This window comes from Eriocheir sinensis, chromosome 34 (assembly GCF_024679095.1).
Source record: "Eriocheir sinensis breed Jianghai 21 chromosome 34, ASM2467909v1, whole genome shotgun sequence".
Classification (NCBI taxonomy): Eukaryota; Metazoa; Arthropoda; class Malacostraca; order Decapoda; family Varunidae; genus Eriocheir; species Eriocheir sinensis.
This window is the reverse complement of record NC_066542.1, coordinates 4,458,150-4,483,082: the sequence shown is the minus strand read 5'-3', so window position 1 is coordinate 4,483,082 and position 24,933 is coordinate 4,458,150. Positions and strand designations below refer to the sequence as shown.

The window sequence follows — 24,933 nt, the reverse complement described above, 5'->3', positions numbered from 1 at the left end:
TTTCTTATCAGTCATGCAGTTAAAAGTCATTTGGTAATTCATGTGATAACAAATTTGTGTACATGTTGAAGTTTATACTTGTCTAAATCAGTACAGTCATGAGCAAGGCAAATCATCTTCATAAATAATCAGTGAGACAAGATTATCACAGCTGTGGATTGTTATGTACAGTAATGGTGTTGAGTATAGACACCAGCGCTCCACCAGACAGAGCCAAGCTGACCACACGGCTTACCTTGAAGAGACGGAAATGGTACGAGTTCCTGTACCGTTGACAGTGTCTGTGGAGGACTTGACAGGGGCCGAGGCCTGAAGGTAGGAAGGGACCCGAGGGTAAGTTAAAAGCCATATTTACCCCTTACATTAGGAGTGTTACTAATATCAGGAACAGATATTAAGAGGATGTGAGAACACTAGCTTCACCGTCCCTTGAAGGGTGACGGAGGGCAGGTGATGGATCCACACAGGGCCAGACTTGAGGACTGCTCACCTAATGTTCATGAAAACTGATTCTGAATCTGTATTAAAGCAAATGGAACAGCCAGTCAACTGATGCATACTACTTCCTTGAGTTTGAGTGAATGCTACGGAATAAGTGTGGATCCACCATTCATCTATCTACTTGTATGAAATAGTGACATAATGAAGGGAAACATTAAAAGAAGTAATATTAACAAACATTCTTATGCCAGTGATACCTGGTTAATAAAAAATATTCATTACTTAAACTATTTGTCAACAGAGGTGTCTACAGTAGGGCCGAGGGGGCCCAGGTTTCAAGGGGGAGACCCGAGCCCCTCGTGTTTGTTTTGTTATGTATATGTGCATCATGTTATCAAGGGAAAAATATTTTCATACACAAAGTAGTGAAAATATAATGCAGTTAAATGATGACTTACTACAACAGAGGTTGTATTAATAGTGTTCCTCCCCATTCCCTTGAATGTGTTATTGAGAACTGGCATGCCATATTAAGGTCTCAGGCATGGGTGTTGTGGTATTAAATTTTGAGGAAAGAAATTGTTACATAGTCCTGATTGTTAAAAAGATGTAGTGGTGTTGGTTATAGTAGTGAAGTGTTTTGGTTATGGCAGTAAAGTGTTTTTGGTTATGGTAGTGAAGTGTTTCCAGGACGTGTGCTCAACACTCGCTGGGAGGCGACAAAGCTTACTTTTCTGAGGGAGGACGAGCGCTGGACCCCTGAAGATTGACTAGATGTTGCGCGTGTTCGGCCGGTGAAGGACGGTGTGCGTTTCATTGGTGTCCGGCCGCCATCGTTGGAGTCAAGAGACACTTCTGAGCCTGCACGACTTGGGGGACGTGAACCCGGGCGTGAGCCGGGGCCTCGGGACTGAGGGCGACTCCCACCACGGCTGCCAGGCTGACTGTCACCTGTAGAGACAATGTTGTTTTGTGAAGTTACTCTGATAATGATGAAAAAATGGATGTGATGTAAAATGGTTAAATATACTGATGGGAATAATACCGAACCCTGACTGCTGCAGGAATGGGTATGACATAAATTGGCTAAGATCAGTATTTTTAAACATATTGGGCTCCCATTACAACTATTCTCCAAGATCACAGAGAAGATTAACCAGGTTTTCTCAGGTGCTTATCCCATCCAAGATACACAAGTCATGTAAAACTATCACCAGGATCACAAAACCATCCACTGAAATCCCAGAAACTTATATGAGAGGCTTTTCAAACAGGGAACTGAGGGGCTAAGATGTTTAAGAGTATGAGCTTAAGTATACTGTTGGGAGTAGCAAAGCCTCGACCACTGACCTGAGGTATTGTAGGATGAGCGAGAGGTGACGGGTGCCGAGGCCTTGCGCTTGCTGCCGTGCAGATGGAACCCAGATGTGCCGCCCTCCTCACTGAAGGATGAGTCTGGGGTGCCAGCGCTGAAGGAAGCTCGGCCCATTGCTGAGCTCTTGGCTGTTCTCTCACGAACCTTTATGAGGCATAACGCATTGGATGTTAGTATAGGGTGTTTGACGGTCACTGCCTATGCAATTTGGTATATATGAAAGGTATTACACTGCTTAAAAGAGTTTGAATCTGTATATATCATAAAAATACACTGCTTATAAGAGTTTGAATCTGTATATATCATCAAAATACACTGCTTAGAAGAGTATGAAGCTGCATATATCATCAGAATTTATCAGCATATCAAAATTTTACGAGTTATTAAAATTTTGAGCAGACTTATTGCTAATGGGGTAAAGACTTCATGCCTAGTGACAAGCCCAATTATGGCAGATACACAGAGCAGAATTTCAAAAGGACGAGCAAGATCTACAATTATGCTCCACAACAAATAAACTGCGCAGGAATAATAATAATTTCATTCACATTACCTGAAGGATACTACTCAAAACTTTGGAAATAACGTGGTACTCAGCGCGTCTCATTAGTGAACTGTGGTGCTTATAGGAGGACGTGATCATCCACTATCTCTTTGCTAATTGACGTTATTAAGGGGTAGTTTTAAGACTTTATGATATCAATACTAAAGGGAGAGAGTTAAGAGTATTTCAGGTACCAGTTCACTAGACTCAAGACATCGTTTGTACCAGAAAGCCGATGAAAACTCAGATTCTTTGTTAACTGAAAATGCTGGATCACTGTAGTCAAACCATTTCACCGAGTCTACTGAGGCATTGGTTTCCGCAGGTCTTTTCCTTCCCTCTGCTCCACCACACAGTCCCAACACCTATTTTTTCCTCTTATATGTTACCTACAGCTAACATATGAAGGGAAGAGATAGGTGGGTGGGACTGTGTGGTAAAGCAGAGGGGAGGAAAGGACCTGAGGAAACCAACGCCTCAACGGACTCAGTGAAATGGTTTGACTGTAGATAAAACTTACAAGGCACAAGTGACCAATTGTATGTGAACCAACTTACTGTATGGGAAGTACAAAGCAGCACTTACCATTTGTTGATATGCCACCATCATTTGAGAATACAGTGAGTCGGATCCCGGAATAGGAGCTTGTGTGATATAAGACAAACCACATGAACAACCTCAGTTTCCCATGACACTTAAGTTAAACACCAGAATAAAAGAGAAGCATAAAACTGTCCAACATTCTTGCACACTCAAGGGCAACTCTGAACGTTAGGAAACTGAATGGCCTATCATATGCTGAATTCCTCTTTCAGCAAGGCTTGTGAATAATGATAGAGCTCGTCAAGTGGTGAACAAGCCATGCTGAAAACTTCAAGAACAGATGTTTGGGGGAATGTCTGTTTCAAGCTCAGGTCATCAAGTTACGGAATGTTACGCTACAAACTGCTGTGGTACTAGTTAGGTTAGTTGGTATGATGAAAATGTTGCTATGTTAGTTAGTTCAATGCTAGGAGTGTTACTGGTATGGTCTGCCAATGCAATGTCTTACTTCAAGGGTGTGTAAAGCAAGTGAATCATATGAAGGTTAGTCAGCTTGAAACAACCAGTAAATATCAGTATGGAATAGTGATATTTGCTGAGGCAGAATTGGTCTGTGGTGGTCATGTATTCTGCAAATATGGCAACAATGTACTTCAGTTCAAGCAATAAAGTAAAATACAAGAAAAAAAGAAAACTATTATCCAAACCAGGCTATTAATGTACGGGCAAATTGGGTCATCTACAACAACCTACGTCGCAACACGAACATATATCCAAACTAGCACAGCCTACACCTGCACACGCATCTGCCTGAGGGCCCCCTACCATTGGCGAGCATGTGGACGAGTCTGATCTGTGGAACACTGCTCCAACAGAATGCCCCACACGAATTGTGCACAGAGCAGCACTGTGGGAGCCGTCACACTCACTTTGCCGAATTTGCTCAAAGAGCGGCATCAATTCAGCCATAACAAAATGAGCTGTAATAAATGTTATGCTTTCAATACAGAGGGTGGGAGAAAAGGGTGTTATATGTCAAATATCCTTTTGTAATTTTCATATAAGCACTTAATGGTAACTAATTTTAAATGATCAGTAAGAATATCTCCAAAACTACTAATGCATGAGCATTAGTAATTTCTTGAATTTGAATCTCGAGTCGAGAGGTTAAGCTATTTTCTTGAGGACATGAGCAGGTCTGTTGAGCAGACAAACTAACGGCAGAGCTCCTCCAACATTATAACTTTTATTGAAATTAAACAAAATTTTAGTGTTGAAAAAAAGAAAAAGCTTTATAAAATTTAGCTTTAAATGAGAATAGTAAATAAACAATTTGCAAATCATATCTTGGCGGATATGAACAACATAACTTATAAAAAAAAGTACATTTGAGAAGCTAAATAAATATTGTGCTTATTATGAAATCATAATAAGTTCCCTTAGAGTACTGCACTACTCTTAGAAGAATGTAAGTTGCCTTCTTTTATCCCAAACTTTACCTCCCTTTGTCATGGAACACCTCACTTCTCAAATTACAGAATCGACAGGTAAGAAATGCCCATTATTATATTATCAAGAAACCTATTCTCCCTAAATGCCTGAATTAAAAAGAAATTGCTTGGTGTCTGGGTGGTTAGGGGGCTGGGGTCCTCATCTAAGAAAAACCCTGCATATATACATGTGTCATGCCTGTATTTATCATTTTCGTAAAGTTTATTATTACCTGTGTCAGAGTGTACTCTGATCATCATGGACAAAACATAGACTAACAGATGTCAAAAAAAAAAAAAAAAAAAAAAAAAAAAAAAAAAAAAACCTGAGGGAGAGTGAGCGTTGCCTGTCACCAGCGAGTTGAACCTTTCCCAGTGGTCCTAACACATCCGTCCTATTGGGAAACTCAAACCTATGTCACCATTGCTGAAGTTCAAATGAAAATGAGTGTCTGAAAATCAATGGATGTTTACGAAGGATGATTCTGTTATCTGAAAATCAATGGATGTTTATGTAGGATGATTCTGTTAGGCCAAATAAAAGAAAAACAAGCGGCAAATAATTGAAAATAATCTGTGGTTTGTCTTGTTCACTAATACATACACAAAGTACATACCTGTATAAGAAGCAGGGCATTCAGAAAGCTTCTTATTGTGTACCATGCTATGAACATGCAGAAACCAAATATAATAAGAAGCTTTGGAGCCCCGGGTTTGGGTGGATTGCTGCTTGGGGCAAAGGGCAGCTTTAGGTCAATACTGAAGGTAGATGTTAAGGGAAGATTTACTGTAAGAAATGACGATTAATTACCACAAAATGGGATTCCAAATTTAAGAACAACAGCATCATTTAATTATAATGAGTCCCAAATGGGAGATAATAAATTATGAATGAGTTGACTGCAATCTGGGGTCAGCACAAGGGGGGGTCAGTGAGGTCAGCAGTTGACATTTCTTCGTTACTCGGTACCTTACTGAACTCATGTATTTTGTCTTGTCCGATCTCAGTGCACTTGGTAGGAAACGTGACCACACTCGTAATGGAAGTGTAGAAAGGCTTTTGAACAGGAACAGACCTTGATAATGGGCCCAGAGTTGGGGAGGGACTGGGATCGGTGCTGGGCGGTCGTGCCGGACTGACTCGACACAGAACTGTTGGGGCTAGGCTTGGACTTGAACGGAGTCATGCTCTGAGACACGCCCTCCGCCAGGATGAACTGCTCACGTAACTCCACATTGGTACGACCCTTGGCTAGTTTGGTGGATGGAGTTCATAGCCCAAGCAAGAAATGACCCAAGGAGGAGGTCATGTTGATATAGCCAAGATTGGGTCGGTGTAGAACGCAGAGTGGCGTGGCACAGGTCAGGAGTGATGGTGAATCGAGGAGGTAGGAGGAGGAGGAGGGGAGGGAAGGAAGGAAGGAACGGGTAGTAGAAAACGTGGGGTTGGGCGGGGAGGGAGGAGACGGGGAGGGTAGGGAGAACCGGAGGAAAAGAAATAATGCAAACATGTTAGCTAAAAACACAATTAACAGTAAACTAAAAAATCTACAAGTACTCGCCGCTAAGCTACACGGATGACTTAAGGTTAAAACGAAGGCTATGGTACAAATTGGCAAAGGAAAAAATATACATGCCTGAAAATGGAACCCAAGCATGCTACAGAGACTGAAGGGAACGTACGGAGGAAAAAATGAAAACGCTAACAAAAGATAATTAAAAAAATGTTGTGAATTTTGATGAATGGATGGTTTCAGAATATCATGACTGGCTGGTAGGATGTGATAATGCTTGGTTAAGATTTTACCTCCAATATATATATGAACTTTGTAACAAAAGATAAAAATTTCAATAATGTTGTGAAAAAACTTGAATGAATGGATGTTTTTAAAAATATCTTGAAAAGTAGAATGTGAATAATGGTTAGGATTTTACCTCTAATAAATATGAACTTGGCAACTAATATATCTCCTAGTATATACTGATAAGACCAATTATTTCAATCACACAAGCTATTTACAGGCATTGTGGTAATATAATCATATCTGGACCAATAATAGCAAATAATAAAGTACCACAATTATAGATATGAATGTCTTCCTATGTCATGTTATATCAGCAATGGCCCAGACAACTTTTATAAATTTAAAATCCCAAGCTATTTACAGGCATTGTGGTATTAAATTTACATCTGGGCCAATAATAGCAAATACGTAATAAAGTACCACAGTTATAGATATGAATGTCTTCCTATGTAATATATCATCAATGACCCAGACAACTTTTCTAAATTTAATATCCCAAGCTATTTATAGGCATTGTGGTTTTATATTTATGTCTGGACCAATAATAGCAAATAGGATTACCACAATTATAGATATGAATGCTTTCCTATGTAATATTATAATCAGCAATGGATCAGATAGCTTTTACATATTTAAAATCTCAAGGTATTTACAAGCATTGTGGTATTATATTAAAGTCTGGGCCAATAACAGCAAATAGGGTTACCACAATTGTACACAAGTCTTCCTAAATATGTCGTCTTATATATTGTCAATGGCTCAAATAACCTTCACAAACACTCTGGTGGCATTACAGCTTCAAATCAATGCAGAATGTGAATCTAAAATAAACACAAGAGTCGTATAATGGCAGTAAGGAGTGCAGGTCATGAAGAGAGATTTCCGTGTTAGTAGCGCATGCAGCCTGTTGCCAACATAAGAGGAGGTGGTGCAGCAGCAAAGGTGGATTAAAAAAAAGAACTCTACAGGTAACGCAATAAAAAGATTAGAGGGCAGTTTTAGCCGAAGCTCTCGCCTCCGAATGTCGACGAGATCATGACTGACTGATCTGGGATTTTTCAGTTCGAGAGCAATGTTTGATTTCTGAATGTTGGATAAAGAATTGGTTGACTGAATATATGGTGGAGTGGTGATAGTTTTGCTTACTTATAAAACTGATTTGATGATTTTGAAGCCTATTTTTCAGTCAGAAAGTCTGATTTTTGAATGTTGGATAAAGAACTGATTGACTGAATATTTGGTGGAGTGGTGATAGTTTTGTTTACATGACTAATCTGACCACTCTGATGTCTGAATGTTGGATAAAGAACTGATTGGCTGAATATTTGGTGGAGTGGTGATAGTTTTTGTTTGTTTACATGACTAATTTGACCACTCTGATGTTTGAATGTTGGATAAAGAACTGATTGGCTGAATATTTGGTGGAGTGGTGATAGTTTTTGTTTGTTTACATGACTAATTTGACCACTCTGATGTTTGAATGTTGGATAAAGAACTGATTGGCTGAATATTTGGTGGAGTGGTGATAGTTTTTTTTTGTTTACATGACTAATTTTACCAATATTATGTTTGAATGTTGGATAAAGAACTGATTGGCTGAATATTTGGTGGAGTGGTGATAGTTTTTGTTTGTTTACATGACTAATTTGACCACTCTGATGTTTGAATGTTGGATAAAGAACTGATTGGCTGAATATTTGGTGGAGTGGTGATAGTTTTGTTTACATGACTAATTTGACCACTCTGATGTTTGAATGTTGGATAAAGAACTGATTGGCTGAATATTTGGTGGAGTGGTGATAGTTTTGTTTATTTACATGACTAATTTGACCACTCTGATGTCTGAATGTTGGATAAAGAACTGATTGGCTGAATATTTGGTGGAGTGGTGATAGTTTTTGTTTGTTTACATGACTAATTTGACCACTCTGATGTTTGAATGTTGGATAAAGAACTGGATGACTGAATATTTGGTGGAGTGGTGATAGTTTTGTTTACCTATAAGACTAATTGGATCACTTTGAAGCACATCTAACCCATATTTTTAAGGGATGCAATTCTTTTCAGTGCAAATATAAAGGTTCTAACAGTGTACCACCATAAAGGAATTCATTGCAAGTGTGGGAATGAGTTACGTTCATGTTAAAAATCATTATTAGAAACTGATTATTTTTTTACCAAAGGATTGTATCGAGTGTTCAGGATGTTACTCTAAGTTTCAGAACACAAATAATGATCATGAGACAAAAGAAACCTGTATTGAAAAGCTTACTGAAAACGACACAGTCAACATCTACAAAGCTATGAACTGTATCGAGTGTTCAGGATGTTACTCTAAGTTTCACGACACAAGCAACGATCGTAAGACAAAAGGAAACTGTGTCAAAAAGCTAACTGGAAACGACACAGTCCATTATAAGTTTACTAAAATGATAAGGTAAATGAAAAGCTTCTAAAACGATAAATTCTGCATCTACAAAGTTATCAACACTCTGCCAAATACTCCAGCAACCAAGTACTAACTGCTATGCCTTAGGTGTGCGAGTGCTGAGACATAATATTTACAGGGAGGATAACAGTGAAGCCCCAACATTATCCAGGACACACAACTCTTAACAACAACACTACTGATAATAATCCCACACTGAGTCATTACAGGAACCGTCCCCACAATCAAGGTTAACGCTCTTACTGATCATGAAAAAACAAACAACAACTCTGAGACAACGGGAATCCTTACAGGAGCTACGGCAGGACCCGGCAGGTGACGTCTTGCCCCTCATTGGACACCCATGCTCATGAAGTTCCAAATCTCCAACCTGCTCTAGCTCAGGTATGGATGGACACACTACGTTTTGAAGCAGCCCACGGTTAGGTTATTTGCCAAGCGGAGTCAGAGGAACAAGAGGGAGGGTAGGGCAGTCAGTGTGGGGGTGGCGTAGAAGGTTGTTGTTGTTGTGTGTGTTGTGGGTGAGCGAATATATATACATGGTTGAGTTTTATTGGTTGTATGTGAGAGGGTTGGAAGTTACCCAAGAGGAACGAAGTAAGCATGCGTGTTGGGTTGGATTGCGGGGTTAAGGTTGGGTTGTGTTGGTTACGGGGTGAGGAGAGAAGAGAGAGAGAGAGAGGGAGACAGATGGTACAGGAGCAGGAGGAAAGAGATAGAGGGAGAACGAAAGAGAGAGAGAGGCAGAGAGATAATTACAGGGTTTGGAGGTAATAGAAAAAAAGAGAAAGAAAGAGAAAGAAAGAGAGAGGGGAAGATGGTAATAGGGTAGAAGGAAAAGGAAAGAAAAAGAAAGTTAGAGGAAAAGAGAAAGGAGAAAAAAGGTTACAAAGATAGAAAATACCAGAAAAAAAGAGCGAGAGAGAGAGAGAGAGAGAGAGAGAGAGAGAGAGAGAGAGAGAGAGAGAGAGAGAGAGAGAGAGAGAGAGTTAATTGGTTAATAGCTCTGATGCAGTACAATAATATATAGACTAACTGTAGTAGTAGTAGTAGTAGTAATTCTCATACATCAGTGAAGCTGCTGCTGTGTATAAGGGTTAATGAAAACATCCTCGGCACATTACGTGAAAATTAACATCAGCAAAAAGGCATCTCACATTACACAAGTCACCCTTAACAACCCATGCCAGTGCTGTTTGTTAAGTAAATAAAACAATAAAAAAAAACAATAGGACCACAATCATTCTGTATCTTCCTCTATGGCTGTCTCTGGCTTGTGTTAATGATTTAGTTTATTATGACCTATATCTACAGAGGCTTCAAGTAGTATGTTAGGCTACACACACAAGCTTTGGCAGTGGCTACAGGCAGATTATGTGAGTTGCTGGCTGGTCTTGGATACATATTACTCGCTGTGTTGGTTGGAAGTCTTCTTCATTCAATCCCTCATTTTGTTTTTCATTCCAGAGTGTATGTATATATATATTATTCATTTAAAACATTCCTGTATAGTTTTAATTACATAGTCGTGAGGTAAAGTGATGCTGTCTATGCTGCCTGGCTGTCTGAAGCTGATCTATCTAAAGGTTTTCATAGATTCTAATAGTTCCATATTTTTTTCATCATTTCACACATTTCTCTATAGTTTTAATTGCATAGTCGTGATGTAAAGTGATGCTGTCTATGCTGCCTGGCTGTCTGAAGCTGATCTATCTAAAGGTTTTCATAGATTCTAGTAGTTTCATATTTTTTTCATCATTTCACACATTTCTCTATAGTTTTAATTGCATAGTAGTGAGGAAAAGTGATGCTGTCTATGCTGCTTGGCTGTCCGAAGCTGATCTATCTAAAGGTTTTCATAGATTCTAGTAATTCCATATTTTTTTCATCTCTTCACGCGTTTTTGTATGTTTTATTTGCATAGTCGTGATGTAAAGTGATGCTGTCTATGCTGCTTGGCTGTCTGAAGCTGACCTATCTAAAGGTTTTCATAGATTCTAGTACTTCCATATTCATGTTTCAACCCTAACCAAGAATATATTTTGCAATCCCTTCCATGCTCTTGTATATATATCCTCACACACATAATAGCTTATTTCTGAATTGTTCCATAAGTATATATATGGGAAAGAATATATTTAACTTGTTCATGTATCTTGTAGTTAATACTCAGTTCATCCTGTGAGTGCTGAAAAAATAACGTTTCCGCCAAAGTCTCTCCACCTGACGTGCCTCACTACCAGTCATCACATGAATCACAGGATCAAGAATTGTCAATGTAATTCCATAGCGTTAATCACTGTGGTATCATATAATCAAATAATTTGGGTTTTCAATCAGAATTTAGAATGGCAAATTTTAGATACTGGACACTACTACATGGATATACAAGATACTTTTGAATCTGTCATGAATTCTGACCACAATATTATGCTGAAGGCACCAATCAAAGGTAATTCAATTTTTATAGGCCTGTTTAAGGTCATGACAAAACTTTGATGAATTATTAGAATCACAGGATTATGTTCACCTAAAATTTGTCACCTTGGTTTTGATAAAGGGAAGATTCTCACTAACACCCAATATTATTTTTATTTAAACTAACTGCCTCACTAACTTCAATAAATGTCATTATAACTTTTAATCAGCTATCTGAAATAAAGCTAAACGACTTTTTTTTTTATCTATTTCGTTTCTGATCAAGAGTTTATTCTGTCCTTACAAAAAAAATCTTGTACTTAGTTAAATTGTTCCTACACTTAAATCATCTTGTATCTACACTTAAATTTTCTTCCTACACTTAAATCTTGTACCTACACTTAAATCATCTTGTATCTACACTTAAATCTTTTTCCTACACTTAAATCTTGTATCTACATTTAAATCTTGTACCTAAACTTAAGTCTTAGGAGGACAACCAACCTGAAGACCAATGACTTACCTCGGCACGGGTCATTCTTGACGAGGAATTCATCAAGAGCCACCCAGCCACCGCCCACACGCACCATGACGGTGGAGCGCAAGATACGGACCAGGCGAAGCTTTTGGCTGTCTCCGAACTGTGCAGCGGGTGAGAGAGAGAGAGAGAGATTTTCATTAAGTCAAACAGTTTTACTTTTATGGGATTGGAGATTTTTGTCGAGACTTTCAGCTTGAGGAAAAAAAACGATCATTTCAAATTTTATCGGGTTAGAAAGAGAGAATTTTATAGGTTTTCAGCTTGCAAAGTCAAAGAACGATCATTTCAACTTTACTGGGTTAGAAGGAAAGAGATTTTTAAAGTGTCTTTCAGCTTGCGAAGTCAAATAACGATCATTTCAATCTTATCATATTTAACTAATCCTTTACTTAGCCCTTAAACCCTGTATCTCTCGCGTCTTACCCTGTATTTCCCTTCGCCCACTTGATGGACCCTGAACTTCTGTCGGCAGGTACACTTGGACACCTGCTTCTGCACTTCGTCGTCTATTCTCTCGGCGTCGGTCAGCGGTCCCTTGCGCTCCCAGTCGGGTCGTAGGGCGGCGATGAACTCTTGGTAGTCGATGTAGCCGTCTTGGTTGCGATCGAAGATGTCGGCCACGGTGCCCATTTCCAGGCGGCTGGTCGGGAACTCTGGAAAGAGGAGAACAGAGGGAGTTAGTTTCGTTCTCAAATTGGTTTGGAGACTGTATGTGTGTTTGCTACTGTTCTTGAGGTTTTACTGACTGGAGACTGACTATATGTTTGGTGCCATCCTTGAGCTTTTATCGACTTACTTGTCTTCAGGATGCCGTCAATGAAGTCGTCGCGGGGAACGGCTCCATCGTTGTCCGCGTCCATCTTGCGGAAGAGGTCGGTCACTCTGGACTTCTTGTGGTTCATGAACTTCATAAACTGTGGAAGGAAATGGTGGAAATTAGCATGATGGACTGATACAGGAAATAAAATAGAAGGATTTGCCTGAGTATTATGTCTGAATGCTGGAGATGATATATTCCAGTCAAGTTTATGTCTGATGAAGCTGGTAATATGTGAGACAAGGCAACCCCAATCTTCAAGTTATCCCCCTTACCCTCTTCCTCCATTCCTCCCATGAGAAGTTCTTGAGTTTCTCCAGCTCGTGCAGGTAGTTGAGCTTATCGTGGAGGCGGCGCATGCGTTCCCAGGCCATGAACCCAACGTGCTGCCACTTCTCCCACAGCGCCCTCGCCTGTGGGTTCTTGATCTGGGGCTCCTCACGCACGCTGGCTTTGCTGTGAGGAGAAACGGCAACACCTTAGTATTATCGTAAAGTGGTGACGGGTACCTTTATCATCTCCAGGGTTGTCCTCTGACTGGAGACTCACTCAAATGACACACTTTACATAAGCCTTACAGCACAGCATAAAAAGTCTCATCTGCTGAAGCCAGACTGTCTGCTGAATTAGCCTCCATAGTAAACTTCACAAAACAAACAAAAATGGACAGCAAACACAAAATAAAACAACAACAGAGGAAAAAGCTGCCAGTTAGTCAGAAAACGCCATTCGGCAAAGGGGCTGAAAAGGAAAATCAAGCAGATTAACCAAGAATAACAGGGAGTACTATACAAAAATGGTTGGGGTCCCATTTTTCAGAGCTGGTGTAAGCGGTGTGCAGCTAAGGTGTTTGGTATGACTATAAAGGGGCTATCACACTGGGCAAATTTTCTGAGGATCTTCAGTCAAACCACGATTTCCGCTGGTGTGGTTCTCATATTTCCGTGGTTTTCTGACGTGTTCATGATCTTCGAAAGCTACGGTAGATTTCACCGATTGACGACGGTATTACTCACCATCATCATCATCAGCAATAACAAGAAACAAATGAGAACCACGCTAGCGGAAATCGAGGTTTGACTGAAGATCCACGAAAAATTCGCCCAGTGTAATAGCCCCTTAAGGCTTATGTGAAACTATAGTAAGGTCTTGGTGAAACTATGAGGCTTGGGTGAAGGGTACAGGAGTGAGTGAGGTGCAGAACAGAACTATCGCCCTTCAAGAAATAAATAAGGTGTTAGTTGAGGAGAACAAAATTTCGGTTAGTAGAATTAGAAGTTAGAATCTTTGCTATCACTAGATTTTTTTTTCCATGTCGGCTAATGGTTAAAGGACTAGAGATTTGTGGGTATTAGTGTTTAGGGAAGAAGAGGTTAGTTAGTGGAGGCTGTCTCAATATAGAGCGATCGATGTCTTGCCCACACACGCGACTATCAATCGACAAGACATCCAAGGTCAGTCATGTATGCAACTCATCACGAGAATCTGCTTTTGGTGGGATCTGAGCTTCCATAAAAAGGTTCAGCCATCTGTTGTTTAGGATCAGGTAATAGATTCCTCTTTTTATTTATTTTCTTGATGTTGGTGAAGCTTTTGGGTTATCTATAGGAAGATCTGAACTGAGGTAAAAATGAGAGAGGAAAATGCCTCCTTTGCTTGAAATTTAGGCTTTTCATCGTGATTTTCTTCTTTCTTTTTTGTTAATGTTGTGGCCGTCAAAAAATGAAAGGTTTGGACATGTGAAGAAAATATACAATCACTTTTAACATCAATAAATTATCTTGATTATAACTTCATGTATTTAGAAATCTCAAAGTTATGGTGCAGTCACATTCTGAATCAGGCAACATTTTTCCTTGCCAAATGCTTTTATTCTTAACCCGGTAGCTGCGGGGATCATGTTTCTTAAAGGTCCCTCAAAGCGAGAAAAATGAGAAAAAATCATCACTCACACAAACTATTTCATAATATATATCAACACATTTGTGATCAGTTTATGCATCATCTATTTTGAGGGATTTATATCATGGCACAAATTTGGCCCGTTGCTGGTACACGGTAAAGCCACAAATTTGGCCCGTTGCTGGCACAAGGTAAAGCCACAAATTTGGCCCGTCACTGCTACCGGGTTAATTTAATCTACCTGACCGACCATGACTTGTTGACTGATGACCTGCTTCGCCTCAACCACTTCACTAAGGCGCAAGACGGCAGGGCAGACACTCACACACTCTATATTGCAACAGGTTTTGGAGAGTGATAAAGTAAGTCACCAATGAATCAACAGTTTAAGAGACTATACGTCACTAACTATTTATAATTGTTAATCGTGGGGGACTAGATGTTAGGTTTCGTTAAGTTGGGCATGAGTTAGTGTTAAGGGTGTGTCTATTGGTTTGGCAGCCGGTCTTTTTGCTGCTAACCTGCTCTTCCTCCCCGCCGCAGCAGATGTGCCGGCAAAGGAAGGTGTTGGTGTGGACGTGACAAAGCGTAAGTTGCCAAGAGGCCAGTCCCCTTCCCGCTCGGCTCCGGGGGAAGTCTCTCGTGGGGGTGTGGTTCTAATGGTATTGTATGTCTTAGTGGTGAATGAATTGCCTAAAGCCATGAATAATGTATAAACCAAATAAATAAAAATCATAAGTGTGTGTCATTACAAATTTCCCATGTCAAAACAGCATCCAGTAACAGCAATATGCTTATCATGACAAACAAGTAACCGTCGTGGGTGACATCCGGGTACCTTGCTCCATACATCCAGGGCCGCGGGTATTCACGAGTGGGTGTTACCTCACGTGCTGGTGATGCGCGGCTAAAGAGAGCAAATTAACACTTTCAATTTACAGCGAACACCTCAGGGGCATGTCAAGAAAACTAGCCTACAGGTAAAATGTAAGTACAGACAAACTAAAGGATATTTCTGGTATTTTCAATGATCATTTTAACTGCCTCTACGTAATTCTTTTAACTTGGCAAACTAGGAGATTTCTGTGATAGTTACATGAATCATTTTAATTAACTGCCTCTAAGTAACTCTTTTAACTTGACAAACTATAAGAGATTTCTGTGATAGTTACGTGAATCATTTTAATTAACTGCCTCTATGTAACTCTTTTAACTTGACAAACTATAAGAGATTTCTGTGATAGTTACGTGAATCATTTTAATTAACTGCCTCTATGTAACTCTTTTAACTTGACAAACTATAAGAGATTTCTGTGATAGTTACGTGAATCATTTTAATTAACTGCCTGTACATAATTCTTTAAACTTGACAAACTAGGAGATTTCTGTGATAGTTACATGAATCATTTTAACTGCCTCTACATAACTTTTAACTTGACAAACTAAGAGATTTCTGTGATAGTTACATGAATCATTTTAATTAACTGCCTCCATGTAACTCTTAACTTGACAAATTAAGAGATTTCTGTGATAGTTACATGAATCATTTTAACTGTATCTATGTAACTCTTTTAACTTGGCAAATTAAGTGATTTCTGTGATAGTTACATGAATCATTTTAATTAATTGTATCTATGTAACTCTTTTAACTTGACAAACTAAAATTTCTGTGATAGTTACATGAATCATTTTAATTAACTGCCTCTATGTAACTCTTTTAACTTGACAAACTAAGATTTCTGTGATAGTTACATGAATCATTTCAACTGTATCTACGTAACTCTTATCTTCTGAAACTGACTGACTCCTTTCCACTTATAACTATCTCTTTTACGTTAATAAGGATGTGATTTATCCATTCTCTCAAGTTATCAATGCTGCAAGACCTTCAGATCTGCTATACTTGTGATATTGATATAAGGCTATTCAGTATTGGCAATGAATAACTTACAATCTCGTCTGAGTATCTACGTGCAAATTTCATCAAGGAGTGAGGAATCGGTTACCAACAAGCACTGAAACACCTATTGAAATTATGAAGGTTGTCGAGCTGAGTTATATATACAAAACCCTACCCAGCAGTATATTACATTATCTTCTGCCTTTGTCAGTTCCAAGTATATACACCTTCCCTCTTAATCAATATACAAAACACCTGTATTAATAAAAAACATACAAAATTAGCGACTATGATATTATGTAGTTTGCAGTTTGTACACTATAATCACAGCCTGTTTTGTTGGGGTAAATTTCCATAGTTTCCCACAAAAACCAGACCACTTGATAAATTTTCTGTCAACCGTCTACTCATGTTCTGACTTACCCGATTCTATATACACGTCATGCATCATGAAGTGGCACAGAGAAATAGAAATCAGTATTATCTTGCAATAAGGAAAAAGATATCAGTGTAGAAATCATTAGCAATATTTTACACTGAACGTTTAACTCACAACTACCGTATTTAAGAATATATTAGAACATTGGGTTAGTATATAATCTTAAGTTCTCTGAAGTTCACTCTTGATGTTAGTTCTTAGTCAATGAAACACACCTTGCCCTGTTCTTGAAGTATCTTAAGGCTTTTTTTTTGCTATGGTATTACTGTCTCATGCTAGGCCCTCCTCTACACATATATATCTCCCTCAATACTAACATTACCCTGGTCTCAATGTATATCCTAATGCATTGAGGTGTTACTACTAAATCATGCTTGGTGGCTTTCCTTACACATACAAAGCAATGACGTTTTGGATAAATATATAACTATGAACTGTGGTGAGAAATGTTAGTGTGTTGGGTAGTGGTATGAATTTTGTAAGGGTCAGTGTCATTCCAGTTGCAGAGTACTCATTCTCATTCCAGTAATACCCTGAAAGAAATGCCTAGGTTACGCCAATCAAATCAAGCATACCAATCATCTGTTAGGTCCAAAATTGTTGAACTATATTAGGTTAGGAAGGTAGTATCATAAATTTTGTAAGGGCCATTTCAAACCAGTTGCATAGTACTCATTCTCATTCTAGCTATACCCTGAAAGAGATCTAAGGTTACGCCAATCAACTCGAGCATACCAATCGTCTGTTAGGTCCCAGAATCAAGTTAGTGGAATCATGTACAAGCAAGGCTGAGAGTGGGCAAGACGATTTTACCTGGACTTTCGTGACTTAGGGCCGGGGGAAGACTCGCGGTCGGGGCTGATGCGACTACGAGGGAAACAAACGGAGAGAGAGAACACAGTCAGTAAGGGACATTCAGGTACGGCACAAGAGATATTCTGAAGACATTCTGGTAGGACACAAAGGATATTTCCGACACTACTGAATGCATGAACAAAAAACAATAGAGTATGGAAGGAATTACACAACAATCACTTAAGGTCATTCTGGTGCGGCACAAAGGATATTCTAAACTCGATATTCTGAGGTCATTCTGGTACCACACATAAAATACTCTCAACACTACTGAATGCATGAACAAAAAATGATAGATATGAAAGTAATTACACAACAATCAGTAAAGATATTCTAAACTCGATATTCTGAGGTCATTCTGGTACCACACATAAAATACTCTCAACAGTACTGAATTCCATAACAAAAAACAATATATATGGAAATACTAGCATAACAGTAGTACATAATATGCAAAGGAGACAAATAACAAGTAATAATTCTTAAAACAGATGGTATAGATTAGGTTCAAGTGCGGTTTGTCCAAGAATAGTGATTTGATGGATGGTTGAATGGTGGAAGTTCTGCTTAATTCACTCTAGACACCTCCAGTATCATTCTCAACTGTATATATGAAGTCTAACGTCGCTTGGTAATGCATTTTAGACTATGGTAAAGGATTATTAACTTTTTATTTTACCCCTCAAAGGCACTATGGATGGACAAACCGTACTTCGCCCTCCTGACACCCAACTCTCACCTGGATCGGCGTGACGGGTAATCAAAGTCGGGTGAAGACTCCCTTCCGGGGCTCACACTCTCCCGACTGCGTGTGAAGAAGGCATGCAGGGTGACACAGTGCAAGGGGAAACTCAAAACAAAACTCTATGGTGGGTGCTCGGGGATGCAGAGAAAGGTGGGGAAAGAAGACTAGGGTAACTATGGAAACTCTGGGTGCTTGAGGGTGTAGAGAAAGGTAGGAAAGGAAGTCTATGGAAACTCTGGGTGCTTGAGGGTGCAGAGAAAGGTAGGAAGGAAGACTAGGGAAACTCTGGAAACTCTGGGTGCTTGAGGGTGCGGAGAAAGGTAGGAAAGGAAGACTAGGGGAACTATGGAAACTCTGGGTGCTTGAGGGTGCAGAGAAAGGTAGGAAGGAAGATTAGGGAAACTATGGAAACTCTGGGTGCTTGAGGGTGCAGTGAAAGGTAGGAAGGAAGACTAGGGAAACTCTGGAAAGTCTGGGTGCTTGAGGGTGCGGAGAAAGGTAGGAAAGGAAGACTAGGGAAACTATGGAAACTCTGGTGCTTGGGGGTGCAGAGAAAGAAGGGAAAAGAGAAGAAAACTATGGAAATGGCCCTAAAATCTGGGTGCTTAGGGTGCGAAGGTGGGAAGGGTAAACTATCATAACTATGGAAATGACCCTAAAGTCCTGATTCTATTGTGTGAGTGCCACTTAAATAATCTTCTAAGTCAGGTAAAAGTTAAAAAGTACAAATCTCTTTTTTAAGGTTAAAGAAGGGAGTAGTTCTTCCAACCCTTTCAGGTGGGGCGTCAATATTTTGCATGGAATACTGAAACCTAATTTGACGATACATAACACCTAGAATGATACAGTTTAAATCTCTGCTAATGGTCATTGCTCTATGGAAGGCAGTAAGGAAGCCATTTGATATCAGTAATGAAAGTTCCCAGTAACTCTCACTAAGTCTTTGTTCAGTGTATTAAATTATTTGTTTACTCTATAAAGAAAAATATGTAGTAATAATGGAAGCATATATTGGTCTAACTTCCATTTCTTCATTTCTTAGTCAAGTTAGAAACACACATCAGAAACAACGCTGATGAGAAGAAAGAATAAACAACAGAATATAATCATCACTCCATGAATACTTAACTTTTTGGCACTCACACTCAGCTACAACACATTAATCAAGTCATGCAAAGGTAACACTTCTCGCTAAACTTGATACTAAACAAACAGCTAACCCCAACAAGTGGACTCGGAAACACACATCACTCAATACTTCTGAAGACCAATTGGATGCTGGTGATGGAGTGTACATGCCAAGGCGGAAAAACTCTCAGGGTCGTAATCTTAAACATTTCGGAACCAAAACATCTATTTGATAAGGCTTTCGTAGGAGTTGTGGGGGGCATTTCCATGGGTAGTTTTATGACCCTGGTGCCAGTCTGACCCTTCTTTTGTGACATGAGCTTAAAAGAATACTCATTAGGACCCTTTAGAACATCTTTGGCCTTTGGAAATAGCTTTTAGAGGATCTGTGGGCATTTCCAGGGGTAGTTTTATGACCCTGGTGGTAGTCTGATCCTTCTTCTGTGACATGAACTTAAAAGAACACTCATTAGGACCCTTTAGAACTCCTTTTTGGCCTTTGGAACTAGATGATGTGAGAACCGTAAGCGTTTAACAATACTGACCATATCTTTAGAATTCTCAGCAGTCACACAGAAATCCGTGATGCTATTCCACCACTCCAAAAGCCTTGCAATCTCATGAGCAAATTTAAGGCCTCTCGGTGAACTCATTTAGGGCGTGCATGGAGGAGAACAGGTAACAGAACACAGGCTTACCCAAGGGAGGCTCTGGAGCGCTTCTTGTTAGGCTGCGACAGGGATGGGCGAGGCTTGGACGGCTTGCATATGCTGAGCACGTCCGGTTCCTTCTTCTGCATCTCGTCCATGAACTCCTTATGGTCGGCGATGAGGCCCTCGATGGCAGGAATGTCGTCAGGAAGCGGCTCAGCCTCCAGTACGGTCAGATTGTTCTCAGCCTGGGAGGGAGAACAAGAGGAGTGAGATATCGTCCCTATACGCTCTCCGAAATACATAAGTTACCCATTTTATTCATGTCTGGCTGTGAAATACCTTCCCTATACACTTTCTGAAATACCCAAGTTACCCATTTCATTTGTAGCAGGACGGCACAGAACATGAGGAGAGAGATACTGTCTCTATATACTCTCCGAAATACCTAAATTACCCATTTTATTCATATCAGGACAGCATGAAACAAGAGCAGTGAAATATCTTGAAGTACCGTCCCTATACACACTATCTGAAATATCTAAGTTACCCTTTTTATTCGTATCAGGACAGCATGCTTTCTTTACTAACCTGTACGAGCCACTATCTGAAATATCTAAGTTACCCGTTTTATTCGTATCAGGACAGCATGCTTTCTTTACTAACCTGTACGAGCCACTATCTGAAATATCTAAGTTACCCATTTTATTTGTATCAGGACGTCACGTTTTCTTTACTAACCTGTACGAGCCACTATCTGAAGTATCTAAATTACCCCTTTTATTTATATCAGGACGTCACGCTTTCTTTACTAACCTGTACGAGCCAGCGCATGAGTTCGTCCAGCAGGCCAGCGAGGTCTCGGAGGCTCCTGAGGTGGTCGGACAGCCTGGTCTCCCTCTGCCTTGCCCACGCCATGACCTCCTCCCACCGAGACTGAATGATGGTGATCCAGTGCTTGATGGTCGCCACGCCGTCGGGATGCGCCTTGGCCAGGATGTCTTCGGCGAGGGCAATGGTGTCGTCCTTCTCCTTCTCCTTGCGGTTGAGCTCGGCCATGAAGGCTTCGTGCTCCGCTATCTGCTGTCGTGTGTCTTCCTCGCTGTCTGGCAGAGGACCGGCGTACCTCAGCTTCATCTCGGCGTCGGACAGCCAATCGAGAAGCATGTGGACCACCTGTAAGAAAACGGATAAGTTGCTTGAACTGATACTAACACCTGACTTGGCATATGAGAAAGTGTATGAGGCTGGCTAAGAAATATAGGAAAGAAAGATACCTGAAACTAATACAATGAATGTGATTTTTTGCTAACACCTGATTCAGCATATGACAGACAGGTGTAAGAGGTTAGTTAGCATAATATAGGAAAGATACTTGAAACTAATATGATGATTGTGATCTGATGCTAACACCTTATTCAGCATATGACAGTTGGGTGTAAGAGGTTAGTTAGCATCATATAGGAGAGAAAGATTCCTGAAACTAATACAATGACTGATGTGGTCTATATACAAATGCATGATATGTCGGCACACTAACCTTATGGAGTTTCTCAGCGGCCTGCAGTGCTTCCTCCAGTCGCTTGGTGCGGATGTCAGTGGCCCTTTCAACCCTCTCCCAGGATCCAATGAGCTCGGATATCTGCGAGCGGATGGTTATGGCGTCTTCTGCGCTTGCCTTCACCAGTAACTCATCAGCCGTGCGGCGTACACTCTCGACCTGGGTAGAGCGGTTCTTCATCTCCGCACAGAAGGCCTTGTGCTGTTCAACGAGTGCCATAACCGTGTCAAGATCTCCGTGGACAGGGCCGTCGTCCACGAGCCCCATCTCCACCTTCTTCAGCCAGTCGAGGAGGGCCTGGGTGGCATCCTTGAACTGCCCGGTGAACAAGAGTGCTTCCTCCAGCTTCCTCTGGCGGTCCACACTCTTCTGGCACACGCTGTTCCACTTGTTCTTCAGGTCCGTCAGCATCTGTTTCAGGGTCTCCTCGTCTGTCTTGGGAGCCTTGTTCTGGAGCCCCTTGCCCTGCTTCATGGTGCTGTCGTAGGATGGCTGTTTGGCACCGAGAGCCCTCTGGAACTCCTTGTGTTTGGCGATCTGGGCCTTGATCTTCTCGGGGTCGTTGCCCACGTTGGCAGCCAGGTCGTCAAGGGAGGTCTCTGCATCGTCCAGCCAGGTCACCAGCTCGTTCCAGTTGTCATGGAAGTCCTTGGCCTCCTTGAAGCCGAGGTCAAGGGCGCGTGTTCTCTCAGCTGCCTTGGACACGACCTTCTCCCATCGGTGCTGGACAGACACCAACAGGTTCTTGATGAGGATGACGTCCTGCTTCTGGCTGAAATACTTGAGATGAGTTCCCTTCTTGTCCAGGCTGAGCATCACCTCCCTGTGGGCTGTGACGTCCTTCTTGAAGGTGTTGTGCTCCTCGATCTGCTCCAGGATGATGTCCAGGACGCGGGAGACGGGATGCTGGCTGTTGAGCAAGTTCTCGGCCTCGGTGAGCCAGTCCACAAACACCTGAAGGGCGTCGTGGAACTCTGTGGCTTCCTTCAGCGCAATCTCCAGCTTGATCTTCTTGTCGTTGGCGCGGTTCATGACGCTCTCCCAGCGCTGCTTGAGGGTGCGGAGGCTGTGGTTGAGGTTGGTCGCTGCGCCCTCCCTGGAGCGCTTCAAGTACTCCTGGCCCTGCTGCATTGTGCTCTCAACCTTGGAACGGTTCTCCTCCAGGTCGTCGTAGATCTCCATGAAGCGGAGTAGCTGCTCCTTGGCGGTCTCGGGAAGGCCACCGACTGGTTTGGAGGACGACAACGCAGCGTCAATGTCCCCGAGCCAGAGGAGGAGGTCTTGAATCTCAGCACTGAAGATCTGGGCTTCCCGGAGAGCGCTTTCTAGGTCGCTCTGCTTGGAGTTCGCCTTATCCTGCAGCTCCGTCCACTTCTTGTTCAACTCACCCAGCTTCAGTTGCGTGTTAGATGCGTCTTCAGACCCCTTGTCGGCCTCGATGAGCTGCCGTCCTGCGTCGTTGAGGGTGTCCACGCTGGACTGGTGGGCCTGGATATCGTTGATGGTGACCTTCAGCTTGGCCAGCTCAACCTCGATGACTTGAGGGTCGCCAAACACCGGCTTGAGGTCGCTCACGGTCTTGGTGGTGCGCTCGATCCAGACCATCAGCTCCTTGAGGGCGTGCTGGAACTGGCCCAGCTTGAGCAGTGCGTACTCCAGGTTGCGCTGCCTCTCCACGATGCCCTTGAGCAGCTCGTCCCAGCGGCGGTTCACCTCGCCCAGCGGCTCCATGATGGCGGCTGCCTGGTCTGGGGACGTGCGCTCCCGCAGCTCCTGAGCTTGTCTGTAAGAACACCGAGTATACTGTGAACTACCTTATAATGATGTGCTGGATTGGCTTCAATATGAATTATTAATAGTTTACTATTCATAAATTCTAACAAACTGTTGAATCATAAGTAAACAGTCCGGATTTCAAGTCAATACACAATTTATATTTGGCATTGGTGAAGTTTCTTAAAAACATGAGAAATTGGGAGATGGACGAATACAATTTTATATGTATATATTCATAGACATATACACACCATGACTCCACAATGACAACAACTTTGACATCACCATCATTGCAGCCCACACATGCAGCTTGTGTGTATACATGTATGAGAAGCAAATTAGTTAAATTCAACACTGCAGGAAGAAAAAAATGATTCATGCGGTAATTACTTAAACAAAAAAAAAAGTATATAGATAAAAAATATTCTATATACTACTAATGTATTGAAAGCAAGTAATCAATAGATTGAAAACATTCACAATACTTTCTGGGCACTGCGAAGAGCTTGCTAGAGGAAAAAAACACTAAGTTCTAACAAAAAATATAAAAAAGTAAACAAATAGAAGATTGTGCACTCAGGGTTTGCTATGACTCAGCCACAAGCATGTCTGAAAAAACTGCTCTTTGAAAAACGCCCCAAACACTGAATGTCTAGGAAGCTGCCCGTGCAAGGGAAGCCGCGGGACAGAGCACACCTAACTTGCCTTCTCAGACTCCTGGTGATTTAGCGCGCGAGAGGGCGTGGAAGAAACATGGGTTATAAATGCTAAATAGTCACTCAACAAGAACATTTATCTAATATAACATTCTTAACATCTTGGATATATACACCAATACTAGTTGAAGGTATATAAAGTGATTCATTAGATTTTCCTGGGTTTTATATATGTGCTATAAACTCTAAATAGTCACTCAGAAATATTCACCTAGCAATATCACATTCTTAACACCTTGAATATATGCACCAGTACTAGTTGAAGGAATATAAAGTGAGTTATAAGATTTTCCTGGATTACATTTCTCCCTTAAAATGAGTGTCATTACCTGTTGAGGGCCTCCACCTTGACCATGTGGGGGTCAACCTCATCCTTGAACTTGTGCAGCTGCTTGATCTGTCCCTTGATGGCCTCGATGTCTCCAGCGATGGCCCCCATGTTGCTGAACTTGTCCTCCGCCTTCTCCAGGAACTCCAACATGTTCTGCACACCAGAAAAGATATTTTCTTAAGTCTTTGATTTACTCTCCTGATAAATGGACTGATGGTCATATTCTACTGCAACTTTTAGGGTGTGACCCTTATGTATTCTGGCATAGTGGACCCTTATGTATTCTGGCATACTGGACCCTTATGTATCCTGGCATATTGGGTACTTGGACCCACCAGACAAGCCTCACCAAATCTGGAGCCTTGGAGAGCCTCCTAAAGTGTATTTGTACATGACCGGCTTGTTGTGGCACAAAGTGTACTGAAGAGGCATTAGGTACCAGGTGAACCCAGCGCCTAGCAGGGGAGCACGAGGAGGCCCCTTCCCTACCATTACTCCTTCCCCTGG

At 41.2% G+C, this 24,933-nt stretch overlaps 1 protein-coding gene across 45 annotated transcripts in view; it reads right to left on the bottom strand.

The window, feature by feature from the left end:
* LOC127006931 (microtubule-actin cross-linking factor 1-like) overlaps positions 1–24,933 on the bottom strand; it is a 309,855-nt gene that overhangs the window by 9,018 nt on the left and 275,904 nt on the right. For 35 of the 45 annotated variants that reach the window (XM_050877291.1, XM_050877298.1, XM_050877306.1 and 32 more), the window contains 17 exons: positions 24,425–24,579; positions 21,583–23,386; positions 20,859–21,218; positions 20,091–20,290; positions 18,259–18,324; positions 17,478–17,531; positions 15,164–15,232; positions 14,847–14,981; positions 12,699–12,879; positions 12,403–12,520; positions 12,030–12,259; positions 11,589–11,706; positions 8,939–9,046; positions 5,470–5,645; positions 1,792–1,960; positions 1,172–1,392; positions 236–309 (listed from right to left, as the gene is read on the bottom strand). In XM_050877291.1, coding sequence (XP_050733248.1) covers positions 236–309; positions 1,172–1,392; positions 1,792–1,960; positions 5,470–5,645; positions 8,939–9,046; positions 11,589–11,706; positions 12,030–12,259; positions 12,403–12,520; positions 12,699–12,879; positions 14,847–14,981; positions 15,164–15,232; positions 17,478–17,531; positions 18,259–18,324; positions 20,091–20,290; positions 20,859–21,218; positions 21,583–23,386; positions 24,425–24,579 — 4,238 coding nt within the window. Of the gene's footprint in view, positions 1–235; positions 310–1,171; positions 1,393–1,791; positions 1,961–3,728; positions 3,884–5,469; positions 5,646–8,938; positions 9,047–11,588; positions 11,707–12,029; positions 12,260–12,402; positions 12,521–12,698; positions 12,880–14,846; positions 14,982–15,163; positions 15,233–17,477; positions 17,532–18,258; positions 18,325–20,090; positions 20,291–20,858; positions 21,219–21,582; positions 23,387–24,424; positions 24,580–24,933 lie in introns of all 45 variants that reach the window. The other 10 variants (XM_050877324.1, XM_050877325.1, XM_050877295.1 and 7 more) reach the window with 8 other exon arrangements.